Source organism: Cyclopterus lumpus, chromosome 3 (genome assembly GCF_009769545.1).
Source record: "Cyclopterus lumpus isolate fCycLum1 chromosome 3, fCycLum1.pri, whole genome shotgun sequence".
In the NCBI taxonomy this organism is placed as follows: Eukaryota; Metazoa; Chordata; class Actinopteri; order Perciformes; family Cyclopteridae; genus Cyclopterus; species Cyclopterus lumpus.
Window position 1 is genome coordinate 31013492 of NC_046968.1, and position 19859 is coordinate 31033350.

Here is a 19859-nt window from a genome sequence, read left to right on the forward strand (position 1 = left end):
TGTTTGCAGACGAGGAATCCTCTTACGGACCATGTGCCTCCTCGTCATCATCGCCACACAACAGAGAGCTCAGCTTGCCGTTACATAAGAGTTCATCTGAGGCCGGACAGGGGGACCCGTAAAGAGCTTAAAAACCTCCAGTCAACATGAAACCCTGTTCAAACACAGGCCTGAAGGCCACTGCTCACAGAACCTCTGGGTCCTGACCTCCGAGTCTTGACCTCCGAGTCCTGACCTCTGGGTCCTGACCTCCGAGTCCTGACCTCCGAGTCCTGACCTGTGAGTCCTGACTTCTGGGTCAGGACCTGTGAGTCCTGACCTCTGGGTCCTGACCTCCGAGTCTTGACCTCCGAGTCCTGACCTCTGGGTCCTGACCTCCGAGTCCTGACCTCCGAGTCCTGACCTCTGGGTCCTGACCTCCGAGTCCTGACCTCCGAGTCCTGACCTCCGAGTCCTGACCTCTGGGTCCTGACCTCCGAGTCCTGACCTCTGAGTCTTGACCTCCGAGTCTTGACCTCCGAGTCCTGACCTCCGGGTCCTGACCTCTGGGTCCTGACCTCCGAGTCCTGACCTCCGAGTCCTGACCTGAGAGTCCTGACCTCCGAGTCTTGACCTCCGAGTCCTGACCTCCGAGTCTTGACCTCCGAGTCCTGACCTCTGGGTCCTGACCTCCGAGTCCTGACCTCCGAGTCCAGACCTTCCTTCACAAACCTCCAAGTCCAGACCTTCCTTCACAAACCTCCAAGTCCAGGGGGATGATGAAGATGATGATGATAGTGGAGATGAAAATGATGATGATGAAGAGGAGGATGGTGGAGATGATGATGGTGGAGATGAACATGGTGGAGATGAAGATGATGAAGAGGAGGATGGTGGAGATGATGATGGTGGAGATGAAGATGATGGCTGTTCAACAACCTGCAGTAGAAGTTCATGAAACACACGACACATGGAAGGAGAGTCTTTGGTCTGTCTCTGCTCTGTGATTGGCTGCACAGTGTGACATCACTGCTTTGGGAAGTGGACCTATTGAAGACCCCAGTTCTCTCCCTCTCTCTCTCCCTCCCTCTCTCCCTCTCTCTCTCTCCCTCTCTCTCTCCCTCCCTCCCTCTTTATCTCCCTCTCTCTCTTCCTCTCTCCCTCTCTCTCTCTCTCCCTCTCTCTCTCTCTCTCTGTCTGAGCGTGAGGTCGGAGGTTGGGAGCGGAGAGCGTCATGTTCGGAGTTGACGGTGTTTTTTCCCGTGTGTCTCGTAGTGAGTGTAGAGCAGTGTATGTGTCGGTGTCGAGTGGGGTACTGTGTGCACGAGGGGGGTTTGGTGGGTTGAGTGTGGGTGTTTGCAAGCCGCCGGCGCGCGCTAGCGACGTGCTAACGGCGGGCTAGCGGAGAGCTAGCGGCGGGCGTGCTAGCGGAGTTAGCACGCCGAGATGGACTTGAGCTGGCTCACACGCAGGCACGGGATTCGGCTTATGCCGGTGTTCCCGTGCTCGGTGGAGGACTGCAGCCTGGCGGTGGGGGAGGTGGTGGGCTACAGTAGCGTGAAGTCCGCTGCCCGGATGAACAAGGCTGTGGTCTTATTCCTGGACAGCATCATTAAAGTCAACACGGTGATGGAGAGCGGGGTCGTGGTGTTCGACACGTCCCCGTCTCTCCCCTGGTCACGGCGGAGGTGAGGGTGACGGTGGCGAACGTACCGCCGTTCGTGAAGGACGAGGTACTGGTGGGGGAGCTGTCGAAGCACGGGAGGGTCACGTCCCAGGTGAGGAAGATGTCCTCTGGGAGCAGCTCTCCACTATTGAAGCACGTGGTGTCGCACAGGAGGCAATGCTTCATGCTGCTTCATGGCAGGAGCGAGGACTTGGACATCACTTTCACGGTGAGAGCTGATAACTCTCTTTTTATCATTTATACAAAAACTGACAATATGAAGTGTTTTAACTGTGGGAGGGAAGGGCATCAGAGTAGGGCCTGTCCTCGGAGGAAGGCTGGTGGACAGGACGACACCAGGGGGGACCCCAAAGACGGAGAGGACACGGAGGGGGGTCGGGAGCAGCAACAGGAGGAGGCGGGTGGGGTGAAGCAGGTGATCACAGAGGGGGGAAGTGGGGTGAAGCAGGTGATCACAGAGCGGGGAAGTGGGGTGAAGCAGGTGAACACAGAAGGCGCAGAGGTGGGGCAGCAGGAGGAAGAAGAAGAGGAAGGGGCTGAGATGGGTCAGCAGCAGGAGGAAGAGGAAGAAGAAGGGGCTGAGGTGGGTCAGCAGCAGGAGGAAGAGGAAGAAGAAGGGGCTGAGGTGGCCCAGGAAATGGAGGGGGAGAGGGCAGGTATAGTACTGCAGGTGGAAGAAGAGGGGGCAGGGGCGGCCCAGGGGGGAACACATATTCAGGAGGACAGCCAGGGGTGCACTGGAGGACAGGTGGAAGTGGGTAGGGGGCAGGAAAGAGGAGGGAATGAAAAGTGTGGGCAGGTCATGGTAGGAGAAAGTGAGGTGGAGATGGAGGAGGGTGAGGAGAAGCTTCATCCTCAGAAGAGGAAGGCCGGGGGGGACGAGGAAGGCTCGCAAAAAAAAAAGGGACCTTTGGGCACAGGGTATGGACGACGACTCTGTGGCAGAGAGTGGGTCCTCTGATGACACTGACTGTGAGAGGGAATATAGTCTGGCCAGGCTGAATGGTTCCTCAAGGACACAAAGAATAGGAAGTGTGAAGTGGAGAAGCACTTCACCGATCTGCCAAAACTGATTAAATCTATCCGGCTTCACATGAAGAACAAGACGAAGAGAGGTTTTACACGCCAGGAGATTTATAGACTTCAGAAGATCAGGACAGTGGTGAATAAAGGGCTGAAGGAGGAGGCTGACAGCCAAGCACAGGAGGCCGGAGATCCGAAGGAGCAGCCCGGAGGAGCAGCACGGAGGAGCAGCCCGGAGGAGCAGCCCAGAGGAGCAGCCTGGAGGAGCGACCCAGAGGAGCAGCATAGAGGAGCAGCCCAGAGGAGCAGCACGGAGGAGCAGCCCGGAGGAGCAGCACAGAGGAGCAGCACGGAGGAACGACCCAGAGGAGCAGCCCGGAGGAGCAGCCCGGAGGAGCAGCCCAGAGGAGCAGCCCAGAGGACCAGCCCAGAGGAGCAGCCCAGAGGAGCAGCACGGAGGAGCAGCCCAGAGGAGCAGCCCAGAAGAGCAGCCCAGAGGAGCAGCCCAGAGGAGCAGCCCAGAGGAGCAGCACGGAGGAGCAGCCCGGACGAGCAGCCCAGAGGAGCAGCCCAGAAGAGCAGCACGGAGGAGCAGCCCAGAGGAGCAGCCCAGAGGAGCAGCACGGAGGAGCAGCCCGGACGAGCAGCCCAGAGGAGCAGCACGGAGGAGCAGCATGGAGGAGCAGCCCAGAGGAGCAGCCCAGAGGAGCGGCCCTGAGGAGTGACCCTCAGGCGCAACCCTGAGGAGCGACTCAGCCCAGAGGAGGAGAAACCTGGACTGAAACGATGGCATTGAAACGGGGTCTCAGGACCACCAGCGGGCAGAAGCGTTGCGTTTGTTGGTTTTGGTTGTTTTTGTTGGTTGATTTGGTTTTGAAGTGAGTGCAATGTTCTGTTTTTTTTGTTTTTTTAAATGTAAAATAAAGGTTTTCTAAAAATCAAAATCTCTCTCTCCCTTTCTCACTCCCTCTCTCTCTCTCTGAGCGTGACCAGAGGTTGGGAGCTGAGAGCGTTGTTTTGTGAGTAGATGGTGTTTTTTGTGTGTGTTGTAGTGTGTGTAGTAGTGTGTGTTGTAGTGTGGTAGTGTCTGTTGGATTGTGTGTTGTAGTGTGTGTTGGAGTGTGTGTAGTAGTGTGTGTGTTGTAGTGTGTGTTGTAGTGTGTGTTGTAGTGTGTGTTGGAGTGTGTGTAGTAGTGTGTGTTGTAGTGTGGTAGTGTCTGTTGGAGTGTGTGTGGTAGTGTGTGTGGTAGTGTGTGTTGTAGTGTGTGTTGTAGTGTGTGTGGTAGTGTGTGTGGTAGTGTGTGTTGTAGTGTGTGTGGTAGTGTGTGTGGTAGTGTGTGTGGTAGTGTGTGTTGTAGTGTGTGTTGTAGTGTGTGTTGTAGTGTGTGTGGTAGTGTGTGTTGGAGTGTGTGTGGTAGTGTGTGTTGTAGTGTGTGTTGTAGTGTGTGTTGTAGTGTGTGTTGTAGTGTGTATTGTAGTGTGTGTTGTAGTGTGTGTTGTAGTGTGTGTTGTAGTGTGTGTTGTAGTGTGTGTTGTAGTGTGTGTTGTAGTGTGTGTAGTAGTGTGTGTTGTAGTGTGTGTTGTAGTGTGTGTTGTAGTGTGTATTGTAGTGTGTGTTGTAGTGTTACTGGGTGCACGAGGGGGTTTAGTGTTTTTTGTGTGCCTGTTGGCACAGCCGGCCGGTGCGCGTTAGCATCGTGCTAACGGCGCTATGGACCTCAGCTGGTTAACCCGGAGACACGGCTTGAGAGTCGGGCCGGTCTTCGTGCTCGGTGGTGGACTGCAGTCTGGTGGTGGAGGACTGCAGTCTGGTGGTGGAGGACTGCAGTCTGGCGGTGGAGGACTGCAGTCTGGCGGTGGGGGACTGCAGTCTGGTGGTGGAGGACTGCAGTCTGGCGGTGGGGGACTGCAGTCTGGCGGTGGGGGACTGCAGTCTGGCGGTGGGGGACTGCAGTCTGGCGGTGGGGGACTGCAGTCTGGCGGTGGGGGACTGCAGTCTGGCGGTGGAGGACTGCAGTCTGGCGGTGGAGGACTGCAGTCTGGCGGTGGAGGACTGCAGTCTGGCGGTGGAGGACTGCAGTCTGGCGGTGGGGGACTGCAGTCTGGTGGTGGGGGACTGCAGTCTGGCGGTGGAGGACTGCAGTCTGGCGGTGGAGGACTGCAGTCTGGTGGTGGAGGACTGCAGTCTGGTGGTGGGGGACTGCAGTCTGGCGGTGGGGGACTGCAGTCTGGTGGTGGAGGACTGCAGTCTGGTGGTGGAGGACTGCAGTCTGGTGGTGGAGGACTGCAGTCTGGTGGTGGAGGACTGCAGTCTGGTGGTGGAGGACTGCAGTCTGGCGGTGGGGGACTGCAGTCTGGTGGTGGAGGACTGCAGTCTGGTGATGGAGGACTGCAGTCTGGTGGTGGGGGACTGCAGTCTGGTGGTGGAGGACTGCAGTCTGGTGATGGAGGACTGCAGTCTGGTGGTGGGGGACTGCAGTCTGGCGGTGGAGGACTGCAGTCTGGCGGTGGAGGACTGCAGTCTGGTGGTGGAGGACTGCAGTCTGGTGGTGGGTCACGGCAGCGTGAAGTCCGCCGCCCGCATGAACAGCGCGGTCGTGATCTTCCTCGACAGCGTGGAGAAGGTGAGCACGGTGGCGGCGAGAGGCATCGTGGTGAGAGTGACGGTGGACAACGTGCCCCCGTTCATTAGGGACGAGGTGTTGCTCGGAGAGCTGGCGAGGCACGGGAGGGTGTTGTCGGGTGTGAGGAAGGTCTCCTCGGGGTGCAGGTCTCCCCTGCAGAAGCACGTGGTGTCTCACAGGAGGCAGCTCCTCATGGTCCTGAACAACAGGAGTGAGGAGCTCAACCTCGTGATCAAGACCAGAGTCGAGGGTTTTGACTATGTGCTGTTTGTGACCTCTGGAAACGGTAAGTGTTTCCGGTGTGGACGAGAAGGGCATCAGGCCAGGGAGTGCCCAAGTAAGAGCTCAGCTGAGTGGGACGCTTCTAGTGAAGCAGCTGAGGGAAAGAACCAGAAGGGTCCTGAGGGGGTCGGAGGGGACCGGCAGGAGGGGCAGGGAGGACAGGGGGAGACGTGTGGGGCCCAGCAGGGTGAAGAAGAAGGGGCAGAGGTGGAACAGGAAGTGGAGGGAGGGAAAATTTGTCTCAGCAGGTGGAAGAGGAGGGGGCAGGGAAGGAAAGATGTGGGCAGGAGGCGGATGTCGTGTTGACGGACAGTGAGGTTGACATGGAGGAGGATGTTCAGGCTCACAGTCTGAAGAGGAAGAGCAGGGAGGAAGAGGAAAGCTCTCAGGCCAAGAAGGGAGCTTCGGGCAAAGGGGACGAGGAGTCTGAGTCTGAGTCCAGTATGGAGGAGGACTCCTACTCTGCTGTAGAGGGTGATTCCTCTGATGATGTTGACACACGGCCATGAGTGTACAGTGTTGGCAGAATAAGGGGTTTCTAGGTAGGACTAAGAACCAGAGGACCTTGATAGAGGACCACTTCTCTGACTTGCCGAGGCTTGTCAGGTCGATTCAGCTCCACATGGCCAATAAAGCCATGGAGAGCTTTACAGATCAGGAGGGTTACAGGTTGAGGAAGATATCTCAGAACATTACTAGAGTGCTAAAGGCGTCTGAGGAGTATTTGGCACGCAAGGACCGAGGTCCAGAGGAGCGACCCTGCGGAGACTGACAGAGGTGGCCGGTCCTTGACTGGGAGGCGTGTCGGCGGTGGCTTCCCTGCTGAGGACGAGGATGAGACGGAGATGCTGCAGGAGGAGAAGGACGAGACGGAGATGCTGCAGGAGGAGAAGGACGAGACGGAGATGCTGCAGGAGGAGAAGGACGAGACGGAGACGCTGCAGGAGGAGAAGGACGAGACGGAGATGCTGCAGGAGGAGAAGGACGAGACGGAGATGCTGCAGGAGGAGAAGGACGAGACGGAGATGCTGCAGGAGGAGAAGGACGAGACGGAGATGCTGCAGGAGAAGGACGAGATGGAGACGCTGCAGGAGGAGAAGGACGAGACGGAGATGCTGCAGGAGGAGAAGGACGAGATGGAGATGCTGCAGGAGGAGAAGGACGAGACGGAGATGCTGCAGGAGGAGAAGGACGAGACGGAGATGCTGCAGGAGGACGAGATGGAGATGCTGCAGGAGGAGAAGGACGAGACGGAGATGCTGCAGGAGGAGAAGGACGAGATGGAGATGCTGCAGGAGGACGAGATGGAGATGCTGCAGGAGGAGAAGGACGAGATGGAGATGCTGCAGGAGGACGAGATGGAGATGCTGCAGGAGGAGAAGGACGAGACGGAGATGCTGCAGGAGGAGAAGGACGAGACGGAGATGCTGCAGGAGGAGAAGGACGAGATGGAGATGCTGCAGGAGGAGAAGGACGAGATGGAGATGCTGCAGGAGGACGAGACGGAGATGCTGCAGGAGGAGAAGGACGAGACGGAGATGCTGCAGGAGGAGAAGGACGAGACGGAGATGCTGCAGGAGGAGAAGGACGAGACGGAGATGCTGCAGGAGGAGAAGGACGAGACGGAGATGCTGCAGGAGGAGAAGGACGAGGAAGCTCCCGACAGCGAGCCGACACTGTTAAGGCTAAAGCCTTCAGTTGTGGTTTTTGGATTTATTTGTTGTTTTATTTAGTTACTCTGAATACAGTGTGTCTGTTTGTTCGTATTGTTTTATGTAAAATAAAGGTTTTGTAAAAATCTAATCAAATCTCTCTCTCTATCTCTCTCCCTGCCTCTCTCTCTCTCTCTCTTTCTCTCTCTCTCTTTCTCTCTCTCTCCCTCCCTGTCTCTCTCTCTCTCTCTCTGTGGTTAAAAAGATAAGACTCATCAGGTCACTTCAACCTCTGTTATGGAATCAGAGTTAAATAAAGTTAAATGAAGTTGAATAAAGTTTAAAGTTACAGAGTTATGTGACTCGCGTGAACTGATCCATCAATCATCCATGATAATTAATATCAATAACTCAGATGAAACATTAAGATCAATGAGAGTTACCTGATGAGTACTGTGTACAAGGTAGAAATACTCTGCTACAAGTTAAAGTGTTGAACATTCAGTAGTAATACAAGTAAAGGGACTCATGATGCAGAATCACATGTATATATTATTGCTGTATTAATGTTTTCATCACTTTAAAGATGACGCTCATGTTCATGACTTCACATTCTGCTGCTGCTCTGGCTCGAGGGCACCAGGTCAGGACCAGGACGCTACAGGCTGAGGCCATTCCTCTCCAGATTAGTTACTGTGTACATTCTCCCATTCGGGAACCCCTCGGCCATCTTAATCTGCAGGAAGGGAGCGCACATGTGACTGCAGGGGCTGATGGGAAAGCCACAGTGCCGTGTTTGTTTAGCGACGTTGTCTCGGCTCCGTTCTCAGCATATGACTGCTGGAGTCAGCTGAAAGGTAGTCCACAGTGGGACAACACAACCTAAACCTGGACTTAGAGGCCAGGGTCCCACGGGGGTAAACTGGTTTGGGATCTGTAAGCTGATTGGACCGCATGCTAACCAGCTAATACAAGCGGATAAGAAGCACAACAAAGGAGAATGGTGTGAGATAGGTCATGAAGAATTAATCTATTGGCTTTACCGTGACCCGCCTCTAAATCTGAGTCAAGTCTCAAACCGCATCTCAAACAGCAACCAGAGGACCACCAGAGGTCAACCAGAGGACCACCAGAGGTCAACCAACAAGAGGACCACCAGAGTACCACCAGAGGTCAACCAACCAGAGGAAAACCAGAGGACCACCAGAGGGCAACTAACCAGAGGAAAACCAGAGGACCACCAACCAGAGGAAAACCAGCGGACCACCAGAGGTCAACCAACCAGAGGAAAACCAGAGGACCACTAGAGGTCAACCAACAAGAGGACCACCAGAGGTCAACCAACCAGAGGAAAACCAGAGGACCACCAGAGGGCAACCAACCAGAGGAAAACCAGAGGACCACCAACCAGAGGAAAACCAGCGGACCACCAGAGGTCAACCAACCAGAGGAAAACCAGAGGACCACTAGAGGTCAACCAACAAGAGGACCACCAGAGTACCACCAGAGGTCAACCAACCAGAGGAAAACCAGAGGACCACCAGAGGGCAACCAACCAGAGGAAAACCAGAGGACCACCAACCAGAGGAAAACCAGCGGACCACCAGAGGTCAACCAACCAGAGGACCAATAGAGGTCAACCAACTAGAGGACCACCAGAGTACCACCAGAGGTCAACCAACCAGAGGAAAACCAGCGGACCACCAGAGGGCAACCAACCAGAGGAAAACCAGCGGACCACCAGAGGGCAACCAACCATTGGTCAACTGTGGGTGACTGTGGCTCAGTGGTGCTGCGTTCAACACCATTACAGAGACTGGATCAGTCGATTGGCATTTCAGGTACCGCACTAAGTTGGTTTAAATCCTATTTATCAGATCAATCTCAGTTTGTATTTGTAAACGATGAAGCCTCAATGACCACCAACGTTAATCACGGAGTTCCACAAGGTTCTGTGCTTGGACCAATTTTATTTACCTTATATATGCTTCCTTTGGGCAATATTATCAGGAAACACTGCATAAACTTTCATTGCTATGCAGACGATACTCAATTATATCTATCGATCAAACCAGAGGAGACCAACCAGCTCGCTAAAATTCAAGAATGTCTTAAAGACATAAAAACATGGATGACCTGCAACTTCCTGATGTTAAACTCAGACAAAACTGAAGTTATTTTACTGGGCCCTGAACACCTCAGAGATCAATTATCTGGTGATGTGGTTTCTGTAGATGGCATTGCCCTGGCATCCAACACCACTGTAAAGAATCTCTAGTTATCTTTGACTGAGACTTGTCCTTTAACTCCCACGTTAAGCAAATCTCAAGGATTGCATTTTTTCATCTACATAACATTTCAAAAATCAGGCACATCTTGTCTCAAAAAGATGCAGAAAAGCTGGTTCACACGTTTGTTACTTCCAGACTAGATTACTGCAACTCCTTATTATCAGGCTGCTCTAATAAGTCTCTTAAATCCCTCCAGTTGATCCAGAATGCTGCAGCTTGTGTACTCACAAAAACTAAGAAAAGAGATCACATGACTCCTGTATTAGCTGCTCTGCACTGGTTCCCTGTAAAATCAAGAATCACATTTAAAATTCTTCTCCTCACCTACAAAGCCTTGATTGGTGATGCACCATCATATCTTAAGGAGCTTGTAGTACCATATTGCCCCACTAGAGAGCTGCTCACTAAATGTGGGGCTACTTGTGGTTCCTAGAGTCCTAAAAAGTAGGATGGGAGCCAGAGCCTTCAGTTATCAAGCTCCTCTTTTATGGAACCAGCTTCCACTTTCAGTCCAGGAGGCAGACACAGTCACCTCATTTAAGAATAGACTTAAGACTTTCCTCTTTATTAGTGCTTATAGTTAGGGCTGAATCAGGTTTGCCCTGGTCCAGCCCCTTGATATGCTGCTATAGGCTTATAGGCTGCTGGGGGATGTTTTAGGATACACTGAGCACCTCTCTCCTCTTCTCTCTCTCCTTATGGATGAATTTACATCTCTCCATTGCACCTTATTAACTCTGCTTCCTCCCCGGAGTCGTTGTGACTTCACGTCTCATAGGGTCCATTGGACCTGGAGGTGTCTGATGCTGGTGAGCCGGCCTCCCATTGGCCCTGCTGATGCCCCCCCCCCCCGCCCCTCCTCTCTACCTCCTTCTGTTTCATGGATTGGAGTTCCATTCATACATTGTCATATTCATGTAATGTGTTTATGTAACTTTGTAAATGCTGATGTGGTAACCTCGTCACTCAACCTGTTACCTGTGGACCAGGTGATGTGGTGACTGTGTCACGTCCACCTATTGACCAGGTGACGTGGTGACCTCATCACGTCCACCTGTTACCTGTGGACCAGGTGACGTGGTAACCTCGTCACTCAACCTGTTACCTGTGGACCAGGTGACGTGGTAACCTTGTCACGTCTACCTGTTACCTGTGGACCAGGTGACGTGGTGACTGTGTCACGTCCACCTGTTACCTGTGGACCAGGTGAAGGGATGACTGTGTCACGTCCACCTGTTACCTGTGGACCAGGTGAAGGGATGACTGTGTCACGTCCACCTGTTACCTGTGGACCAGGTGACGTGGTGACTGTGTCACGTCCACCTGTTACCTGTGGACCAGGTGAAGGGATGACTGTGTCACGTCCACCTGTTACCTGTGGACCAGGTGATGTGGTGACTGTGTCACGTCCACCTGTGTGTGTGTGTGTATGTATAATATGAATATGCTCAATGAAGGAAGTTACTGAAAGTGTTCTGAGGTGCGTTTGTTTTATCCCTCAGGTCGTCCATCGGGGTGGAGTTGCTGAAGAGGATGGGCTGGAAGGAGGGTCAGGGTGTCGGGCCTCGTGTGAAGAGGAAAGCTGGCCGACAGCAGACTGGTATGTCTGAGAGGTCACTTGTGATGTGTGTGTGTGTATGTATGTATGTATGTGTATATATATATATATATATATATATATATATATATATATATATATATATATATATATATATATATATCCTCTTTCTCTCCTGACAGGAAGCCGACTGTACGGATGTGTGCTGCCCCCTGCTGGATCAGAGGACTCAGAGGGGGTGAGACAGCTGGACAGACACGTTAAAGAATCTCTAGTTATCTTTGACCCAGACTTGTCCTTTAACTCCACGTTAAGCAAATCTCAAGGACTGAATTTTATCATCTACGTAACATTTCAAATATCAGGCACATCTTGTCTCAAAAAGATGCAGAAAAGCTGGTTCACGTGTTTGTTACTTCCAGACTAGATTACTGCAACTCCTTATTATCAGGCTGCTCTAATAAGTCTCTTACGTATGAATGTATGAAGATATGAAGATGAAACACAAACAGTGTGAAACTATCTTCTTCAGGGGTCTGTTCCCCCCCCCCCTGCAGTTCAGAGCTGGCGGCTCCCTCTCCGCGGGGAGCGTCCTGCCCCCCCCTTTTTGATGAGAAACAGCCGTCCAGCACTATCAGCTCAGGGAGGGGGGGTGGCGCACTGAGGGAGAACGTATAACACCCACCTCCTCTCCCCTCCTCCTCCTCTTGTTTCCTTCCTCCTCCTCTCTCCTCCTCCTCTCTCCTCCTCTTGTTTCCTTCCTCCTCCTCTCTCCCCCTCTCCCCTCCTCCTCCTCCTCTTGTTTCCTTCCTCCTCCTCTCTCCTCCTCTCTCCTCCTCTTGTTTCCTTCCTCCTCCTCATCTCTCCTCCTCCTCTTGTTTCCTTCCTCCTCCTCTCTCCCCCTCTCCCCTCCTCCTCCTCCTCTTGTTTCCTTCCTCCTCCTCTCTCCTCCTCCTCTCTCCTCCTCTTGTTTCCTTCCTCCTCCTCTCTCCTCCTCTCCCCTCCTCCTCCTCTTGTTTCCTTCCTTATCCTCTCCTCCTCTCCCGTCTTCCTCCTCTTGTTTCCTTCCTCCTCCTCTCTCCTCCTCTTGTGTCCTTCCTCCTCCTCTCTCCCCCTCTCCCCTCCTCCTCCTCTTGTTTCCTTCCTCATCCTCTCGTCCTCTCCCGTCTTCCTCCTCTTGTTTCCTTCCTCCTCCTCTCTCCTCCTCTCCCGTCTTCCTCCTCTTGTTTCCTTCCTCCTCCTCTCTCCCCCTCTCCCCTCCTCCTCCTCTTGTTTCCTTCCTCATCCTCTCGTCCTCTCCCGTCTTCCTCCTCTTGTTTCCTTCCTCCTCCTCATCTCTCCTCCTCCTCTTGTTTCCTTCCTCCTCCTCTCTCTTCCTCCTCTCTTCCTCCTCTTGTTTCCTTCCTCCTCCTCTCTACTCCTCTCCCCTCTTCCTCCTCTTGTTTCCTTCCTCCTCCTCTCTCCTCCTCCTCTCTCCTCCTCTTGTTTCCTTCCTCCTCCTCTCTCCCCCTCTCCCCTCCTCCTCCTCTTGTTTCCTTCCTCCTCCTCTCTCCTCCTCTTGTTTCCTTCCTCCTCCTCTCTCCTCCTCTCCCATCTTCCTCCTCTTGTTTCCTTCCTCCTCCTCTCTCCTCCTCTCCCGTCTTCCTTCTCTTGTTTCCTTCCTCCTCCTCTCTCCTCCTCTTGTTTCCTTCCTCCTCCTCTCTCCTCGTCCTCTTGTTTCCTTCCTCCTCCTCTCTCTTCCTCCCCTTGTTTCCTTCCTCCTCCTCTCTCTTCCTCCTGTCTTCCTCCCCTTGTTTCCTTCCTCCTCCTCTCTCTTCCTCCTGTCTTCCTTCTCTTGTTTCCTTACTCCTCCTCTCTACTCCTCTCCCCTCTTCCTCCTCTTGTTTCCTTCCTCCTCCTCTCTCCTCTTCCCGTCTTCCTCCCCTTGTTTCCTTCCTCCTCCTCTCTCTTCCTCCTGTCTTCCTCCCCTTGTTTCCTTCCTCCTCCTCTCTCTTCCTCCTGTCTTCCTCCTCTTGTTTCCTTCCTCCTCCTCTCTCCTCTTCCCCTCTTCCTCCCCTTGTTTCCTTCCTCCTCCTCTCTCTTCCTCCTCTTGTTTCCTTCCTCCTCCTCTCTCCTCTTCCCGTCTTCCTCCCCTTGTTTCCTTCCTCCTCCTCTCTCTTCCTCCTGTCTTCCTCCCCTTGTTTCCTTCCTCCTCCTCTCTCTTCCTCCTGTCTTCCTCCTCTTGTTTCCTTCCTCCTCCTCTCTCCTCTTCCCCTCTTCCTCCCCTTGTTTCCTTCCTCCTCCTCTCTCTTCCTCCTCTTGTTTCCTTCCTCCTCCTCTCTCCTCTTCCCCTCTTCCTCCCCTTGTTTCCTTCCTCCTCATCTCTCTTCCTCCTGTCTTCCTCCTCTTGTTTCCTTCCTCCTCCTCTCTCCTCTTCCCCTCTTCCTCCCCTTGTTTCCTTCCTCCTCCTCTCTCTTCCTCCTGTCTTCCTCCTCTTGTTTCCTTCCTCCTCCTCTCTCCTCCTCTCCCGTCTTCCTCCTCTTGTTTCCTTCCTCCTCCTCTCTCCTCTTCCCCTCTTCCTCCCCTTGTTTCCTTCCTCCTCCTCTCTCTTCCTCCTGTCTTCCTCCTCTTGTTTCCTTCCTCCTCCTCTCTCCTCTTCCACTCTTCCTCCCCTTGTTTCCTTCCTCCTCCTCTCTCTTCCTCCTGTCTTCCTCCTCTTGTTTCCTTCCTCCTCCTCTCTCCTCTTCCCCTCTTCCTCCCCTTGTTTCCTTCCTCCTCCTCTCTCTTCCTCCTGTCTTCCTCCTCTTGTTTCCTTCCTCCTCCTCTCTCCTCTTCCCCTCTTCCTCCCCTTGTTTCCTTCCTCCTCCTCTCTCTTCCTCCTGTCTTCCTCCTCTTGTTTCCTTCCTCCTCCTCTCTCCCCCTCTCCCCTCCTCCTCCTCTTGTTTCCTTCCTCCTCCTCTCTCCTCCTCTTGTTTCCTTCCTCCTCCTCTCTCCTCCTCTCCCGTCTTCCTCCTCTTGTTTCCTTCCTCCTCCTCTCTCCTCTTCCCCTCTTCCTCCCCTTGTTTCCTTCCTCCTCCTCTCTCTTCCTCCTGTCTTCCTCCTCTTGTTTCCTTCCTCCTCCTCTCTCCTCGTCTCCTTGTTTCCTCCCCCCTCACCGTTGCAGCGTGTTGCCTCACAGTAAATTCTTTGGTCGTGACTTTATGAACGTTGGTGTCTTTAATATTTCAGGCAGGCACCATGACGACGTTCAGAGGAGAGGAGGAGCAATGTCAACAGACCATAATAATAATAAATATATAGTTATATGTAATAAGTATCGTCACCATGACTGATCTGTCATTTCATTGGATGATGAAGAGGAGGAGGACTCTTCATCAACATTCAGCTGGTGTTGCTTCTCTCAGATCAGTTCATCTCAATGAAACCAATCAAGAACATAGAGAACATGTTCCTCTGAAGGAACGCGTTCCTCTGAAGGAGAACAAGTGTGACACCTAGTGGTGTCATGAGGAACTGATGTACTGATCTTCACCTCCTTTCCTTTCCCAATTCCTCATTTCATTCTCTTTACATGGGCTTTGCCTCACAGCCAGAAGCACCTGGAGTCTGTACGTTCTCCCCGTGTCAGCGAGGGTTCTCTCTGGTTCTCTCTGGGTTCTCCCTGAGTTCCCTCTCAGCTCTATCTGGGTTCTCTCTGAGTTCTCTCTGGGTTCTCCCTGAGTTCTCCCTGAGTTCTCTCTCAGCTCTCATTGGTTCTCTATGAGTCTCCTTGAGCTCTCTCTGGGTTCTCTCTGAGGTCTCCCTGAGTTCTAGGTTCTCTCTGAGTTCTCCCTGAGTTCTCTCTCAGCTTTCTCTGGGTTCTCCCTAAGTCAGAACTAAACATGGAGAAGCAGCGTTCAGGTCTTCTGCTCCACATATCTGGAACAAGGTCCCTGAAAGCTGCAGGTCTGAGACCATCAGGGACCATCAGAGACCCTCAGAGTGTGGATGTTGTTGTTGTTGTGTGTTTGTATAAAGGCAGTGTGGGTGTTGTTGTTGTTGTGTGTTTGTATAAAGGCAGTGTAGATGTTGTTGTTGTTGTGTGTTTGTATAAAGGCAGTGTAGATGTTGTTGTTGTGTGTTTGTATAAAGACAGTGTGGGTGTTGTTGTTGTTGTGTGTTTGTATAAAGGCAGTGTGGATGTTGTTGTTGTTGTGTGTTTGTATAAAGGCAGTGTGGATGTTGTTGTTGTGTGTTTGTATAAAGGCAGTGTGGGTGTTGTTGTTGTTGTGTATTTGTATAAAGGCAGTGTGGGTGTTGTTGTTGTTGTGTGTTTGTATAAAGGCAGTGTGGGTGTTGTTGTTGTTGTTGTGTGTTTGTATGAAGGCAGTGTGGGTGTTGTTGTTGTTGTGTGTTTGTATAAAGGCAGTGTGGATGTTGTTGTTGTTGTGTGTTTGTATAAAGGCAGTGTGGGTGTTGTTGTTGTTGTGTGTTTGTATAAAGGCAGTGTGGATGTTGATGTTGTGTATTTGTATAAAGGCAGTGTAGATGTTGTTGTTGTTGTTGTGTATTTGTATAAAGGCAGTGTGGGTGTTGTTGTTGTTGTTGTTGTTGTTGTGTGTTTGTATAAAGGCAGTGTGGGTGTTGTTGTTGTGTGTTTGTATAAAGGCAGTGTGGGTGTTGTTGTGGTTGTTGTGTATTTGTATAAAGGCAGTGTGGGTGTTGTTGTTGTTGTTGTTGTTGTTGTTGTTGTGTGTTTGTATAAAGGCAGTGTGGGTGTTGTTGTTGTTGTTGTTGTTGTGTGTTTGTATAAAGGCAGTGTGGGTGTTGTTGTTGTTGTTGTGTGTTTGTATAAAGGCAGTGTGGGTGTTGTTGTTGTTGTTGTTGTGTGTTTGTATAAAGGCAGTGTGGGTGTTGTTGTTGTGTGTTTGTATAAAGGCAGTGTGGGTGTTGTTGTTGTTGTGTGTTTGTATAAAGGCAGTGTGGATGTTGTTGTTGTGTGTTTGTATAAAGGCAGTGTGGGTGTTGTTGTTGTTGTTGTGTATTTGTATAAAGGCAGTGTGGGTGTTGTTGTTGTTGTTGTGTGTTTGTATAAAGGCAGTGTGGGTGTTGTTGTTGTTGTTGTGTGTTTGTATAAAGGCAGTGTGGGTGTTGTTGTTGTTGTTGTGTGTTTGTATAAAGGCAGTGTGGGTGTTGTTGTTGTTGTTGTGTGTTTGTATAAAGGCAGTGTGGATGTTGTTGTTGTGTATTTGTATAAAGGCAGTGTGGTTGTTGTTGTTGTTGTTGTGTGTTTGTATAAAGGCAGTGTGGATGTTGTTGTTGTGTGTTTGTATAAAGGCAGTGTGGATGTTGTTGTTGTGTATTTGTATAAAGGCAGTGTGGTTGTTGTTGTTGTTGTGTGTTTGTATAAAGGCAGTGTGGGTGTTGTTGTTGTGTATTTGTATAAAGGCAGTGTGGTTGTTGTTGTTGTTGTTGTTGTTGTGTGTTTGTATAAAGGCAGTGTGGATGTTGTTGTTGTGTGTTTGTATAAAGGCAGTGTGGGTGTTGTTGTTGTGTGTTTGTATAAAGGCAGTGTGGATGTTGTTGTTGTGTATTTGTATAAAGGCAGTGTGGTTGTTGTTGTTGTTGTTGTTGTTGTGTGTTTGTATAAAGGCAGTGTGGGTGTTGTTGTTGTGTGTTTGTATAAAGGCAGTGTGGATGTTGTTGTTGTGTGTTTGTATAAAGGCAGTGTGGTTGTTGTTGTTGTTGTTGTTGTGTGTTTGTATAAAGGCAGTGTGGGTGTTGTTGTTGTGTGTTTGTATAAAGGCAGTGTGGTTGTTGTTGTTGTTGTTGTTGTGTGTTTGTATAAAGGCAGTGTGGGTGTTGTTGTTGTGTGTTTGTATAAAGGCAGTGTGGATGTTGTTGTTGTTGTTGTTGTGTGTTTGTATAAAGGCAGTGTGGATGTTGTTGTTGTTGTTGTTGTGTGTTTGTATAAAGGCAGTGTGGATGTTGTTGTTGTGTGTTTGTATAAAGGCAGTGTGGGTGGTGTTGTTGTTGTTGTTGTTGTGTATTTGTATAGAGGCTAAAGAACTGTGCTCTCACTCCCACGCGACAGCAGGCGCTGAAGCAGCCAACAGAAAGTCGGAGAGAACCAAGTTTGTCCGTCCGGGACTTCCGTAGTTCAGTAGAAACATGGCGTCGGATGCAGACAGCGACGAGGACTTTGTGACTTACGGAGTTCCTCTGGAGCCTCTGGATGAAGGTGGAGTTACTTTAATGAGCTTATCGACCCGCTCCGTTCACCGTTAACTCTGCACGAGCGTTTCATGGGGCGAGACACGAGCCACGAGGTTCTACAGGGCCCTTTAGGGTGATGCTAAGAGGTTAGCTTAGCATCACCCTAAAGGGCCCTTAACCCAGTTATGTGGTTTATAATTTTAGTCTGTAGCCCAGTCTTCATTCATTTATATGTTTCATATTGTTTTAGTCTATAGGATAAGGACAGAGGAGAGAGGATGCTCTAGTGTGAAGGATAAGGACAGAGGAGAGAGGATGCTCTAGTGTGAAGGATAAGGACAGAGGAGAGAGGATGCTCTAGTGTGAAGGATAAGGACAGAGGAGAGAGGATGCTTTAGTGTGAAGGATAAGGACAGAGGAGAGAGGATGCTCTAGTGTGAAGGATAAGGACAGAGGAGAGAGGATGCTCTAGTGTGAAGGATAAGGACAGAGGAGAGAGGATGCTCTAGTGTGAAGGATAAGGACAGAGGAGAGAGGATGCTCTAGTGTGAAGGATGAGGACAGATGAGAGAGGATGCTCTAGTGTGAAGGATAAGGACAGAGGAGAGAGAGGATGCTCTAGTGTGAAGGATAAGGACAGAGGAGAGAGGATGCTCTAGTGTGAAGGATAAGGACAGAGGAGAGAGGATGCTCTAGTGTGAAGGATAAGGACAGAGGAGAGAGAGGATGCTCTAGTGTGAAGGATAAGGACAGAGGAGAGAGGATTAAGACGTGTACTCGCTGTATTAAGACGTGTACTCGCTGTATTAAGACGTGTGACGTGTACTCGCTGTATTAAGACGTGTACTCGCTGTATTAAGACGTGTACTCGCTGTATAAAGACGTGTACTCGCTGTATTAAGACGTGTACTCGCTGTATAAAGACGTGTACTCGCTGTATTAAGACGTGTACTCGCTGTATAAAGACGTGTACTCGCTGTATAAAGACGTGTACTCGCTGTATTAAGACGTGTACTCGCTGTATTAAGACGTGTACTCGCTGTATTAAGACGTGTACTCGCTGTATTAAGACGTGTACTCGCTGTATTAAGACGTGTACTCGCTGTATTAAGACGTGTACTCGCTGTATTAAGACGTGTACTCGCTGTATTAAGACGTGTACTCGCTGTATTAAGACGTGTACTCGCTGTATTAAGACGTGTACTCGCTGTATTAAGACGTGTACTCGCTGTATTAAGACGTGTACTCGCTGTATTAAGACGTGTACTCGCTGTATTAAGACGTGTACTCGCTGTATTAAGACGTGTACTCGCTGTATTAAGACGTGTACTCGCTGTATTAAGACGTGTACTCGCTGTATTAAGACGTGTACTCGCTGTATTAAGACGTGTACTCGCTGTATTAAGACGTGTACTCGCTGTATTAAGACGTGTACTCGCTGTATTAAGACGTGTACTCGCTGTATTAAGACGTGTACTCGCTGTATTAAGATGGGTTTCCTGTGTTTGGCAGACGAGCCCCGGAAGAAGCCCGTCCCGCTGCACGAGCAGACGGTGAAGGACGAGAAGGGTCGGTACCAGAGGTTCCACGGAGCGTTCACTGGCGGCTTCTCCGCCGGTTATTTCAACACTGTGGGCACCAAAGAAGGTCAGTGTTGCTGCATCAGTGTGTGAGCAGAGGGCTCCCTGGACCTGGACCTGGACCTGGACCTGCAGGGTCACCTGATGGAAGCTTGTTTACATTTATAGTGACATAATCATCCAAATGTCTCCATTTGACTAATACTACTTCATCGCTGAGTATATAAACAGTTTTACACATCACAATCTTTTATATACATTTGATTACACATTTAATGAGCCGGTTGAGTCATTTTGAAACATGAGACTGGAGGATGACATAATCTCCTCAGTGTGGCCCAGCTGTCACAGCTGTGAGGGGCAGAAACCAGTCAACGATGACGTAATGCAACGATTTGATCAGAGAAATTAATGAACGGCGTTAAATACAAATAATGATAATAAATGAGTATGCTGTTATCTGAGATGCTGATTGTTGTTGTTGTTGTTGTTGTTGTCATTTGTAGGCTGGGCCCCGTCAACCTTTGTGTCGTCACGGCAACAGAAAGCTGAGAAACATAATGCCAGACCTCAAGATTTCATGGACGAGGAGGTACCGGCCAACAGCACTGGTCACTGGTGTGAACCACGTTTAGACAACAGCTGTTTGTTTAGGTTCAGACATGTAGAAACACCTTAAAACCAAGTCGTCATAATGGAAGAACATTGTCAGGAAATCACACATCAAAGTGGAATCAATGTCATTATAATATAAAGCATTCATATCAACTGAAGCAAACAGGAAACGGATGAGATGTGCAGCATTCTGAAGGTTGTTGTTGTTTTTGTTGTTGTGTGTCAGGACTTCGGCGAGCACGGCATCGCCCCCTCAGAGATCAGCACCAGTCAAGAGTTCACGTCCAGTCGCAGAGACGCCACCAGAGAGAAGGCGAGAGCCGTCAGCGCTCAGGCCGCTGTGATCCCTGGAGACACGCTGTTGGAGGAGCTCATCGCACCGGCCAGGTAACCT

General features: G+C 50.9%; 1 protein-coding gene across 3 annotated transcripts in view; it reads left to right on the forward strand.

The window, feature by feature from the left end:
• The first annotated feature begins 17200 nt into the window (after nt 1-17200).
• gpatch1 (G patch domain containing 1) overlaps nt 17201-19859 on the forward strand; it is a 53850-nt gene continuing 51191 nt past the window's right edge. For all 3 annotated transcript variants that reach the window (XM_034529529.1, XM_034529530.1, XM_034529532.1), the window contains exons 1-4: nt 17201-17295; nt 18783-18917; nt 19357-19442; nt 19692-19852. In XM_034529529.1, the coding sequence (XP_034385420.1) occupies nt 17226-17295; nt 18783-18917; nt 19357-19442; nt 19692-19852 (452 nt within the window). In that variant the 5' untranslated portion in view covers nt 17201-17225. The remainder of the gene's footprint in view (nt 17296-18782; nt 18918-19356; nt 19443-19691; nt 19853-19859) is intronic.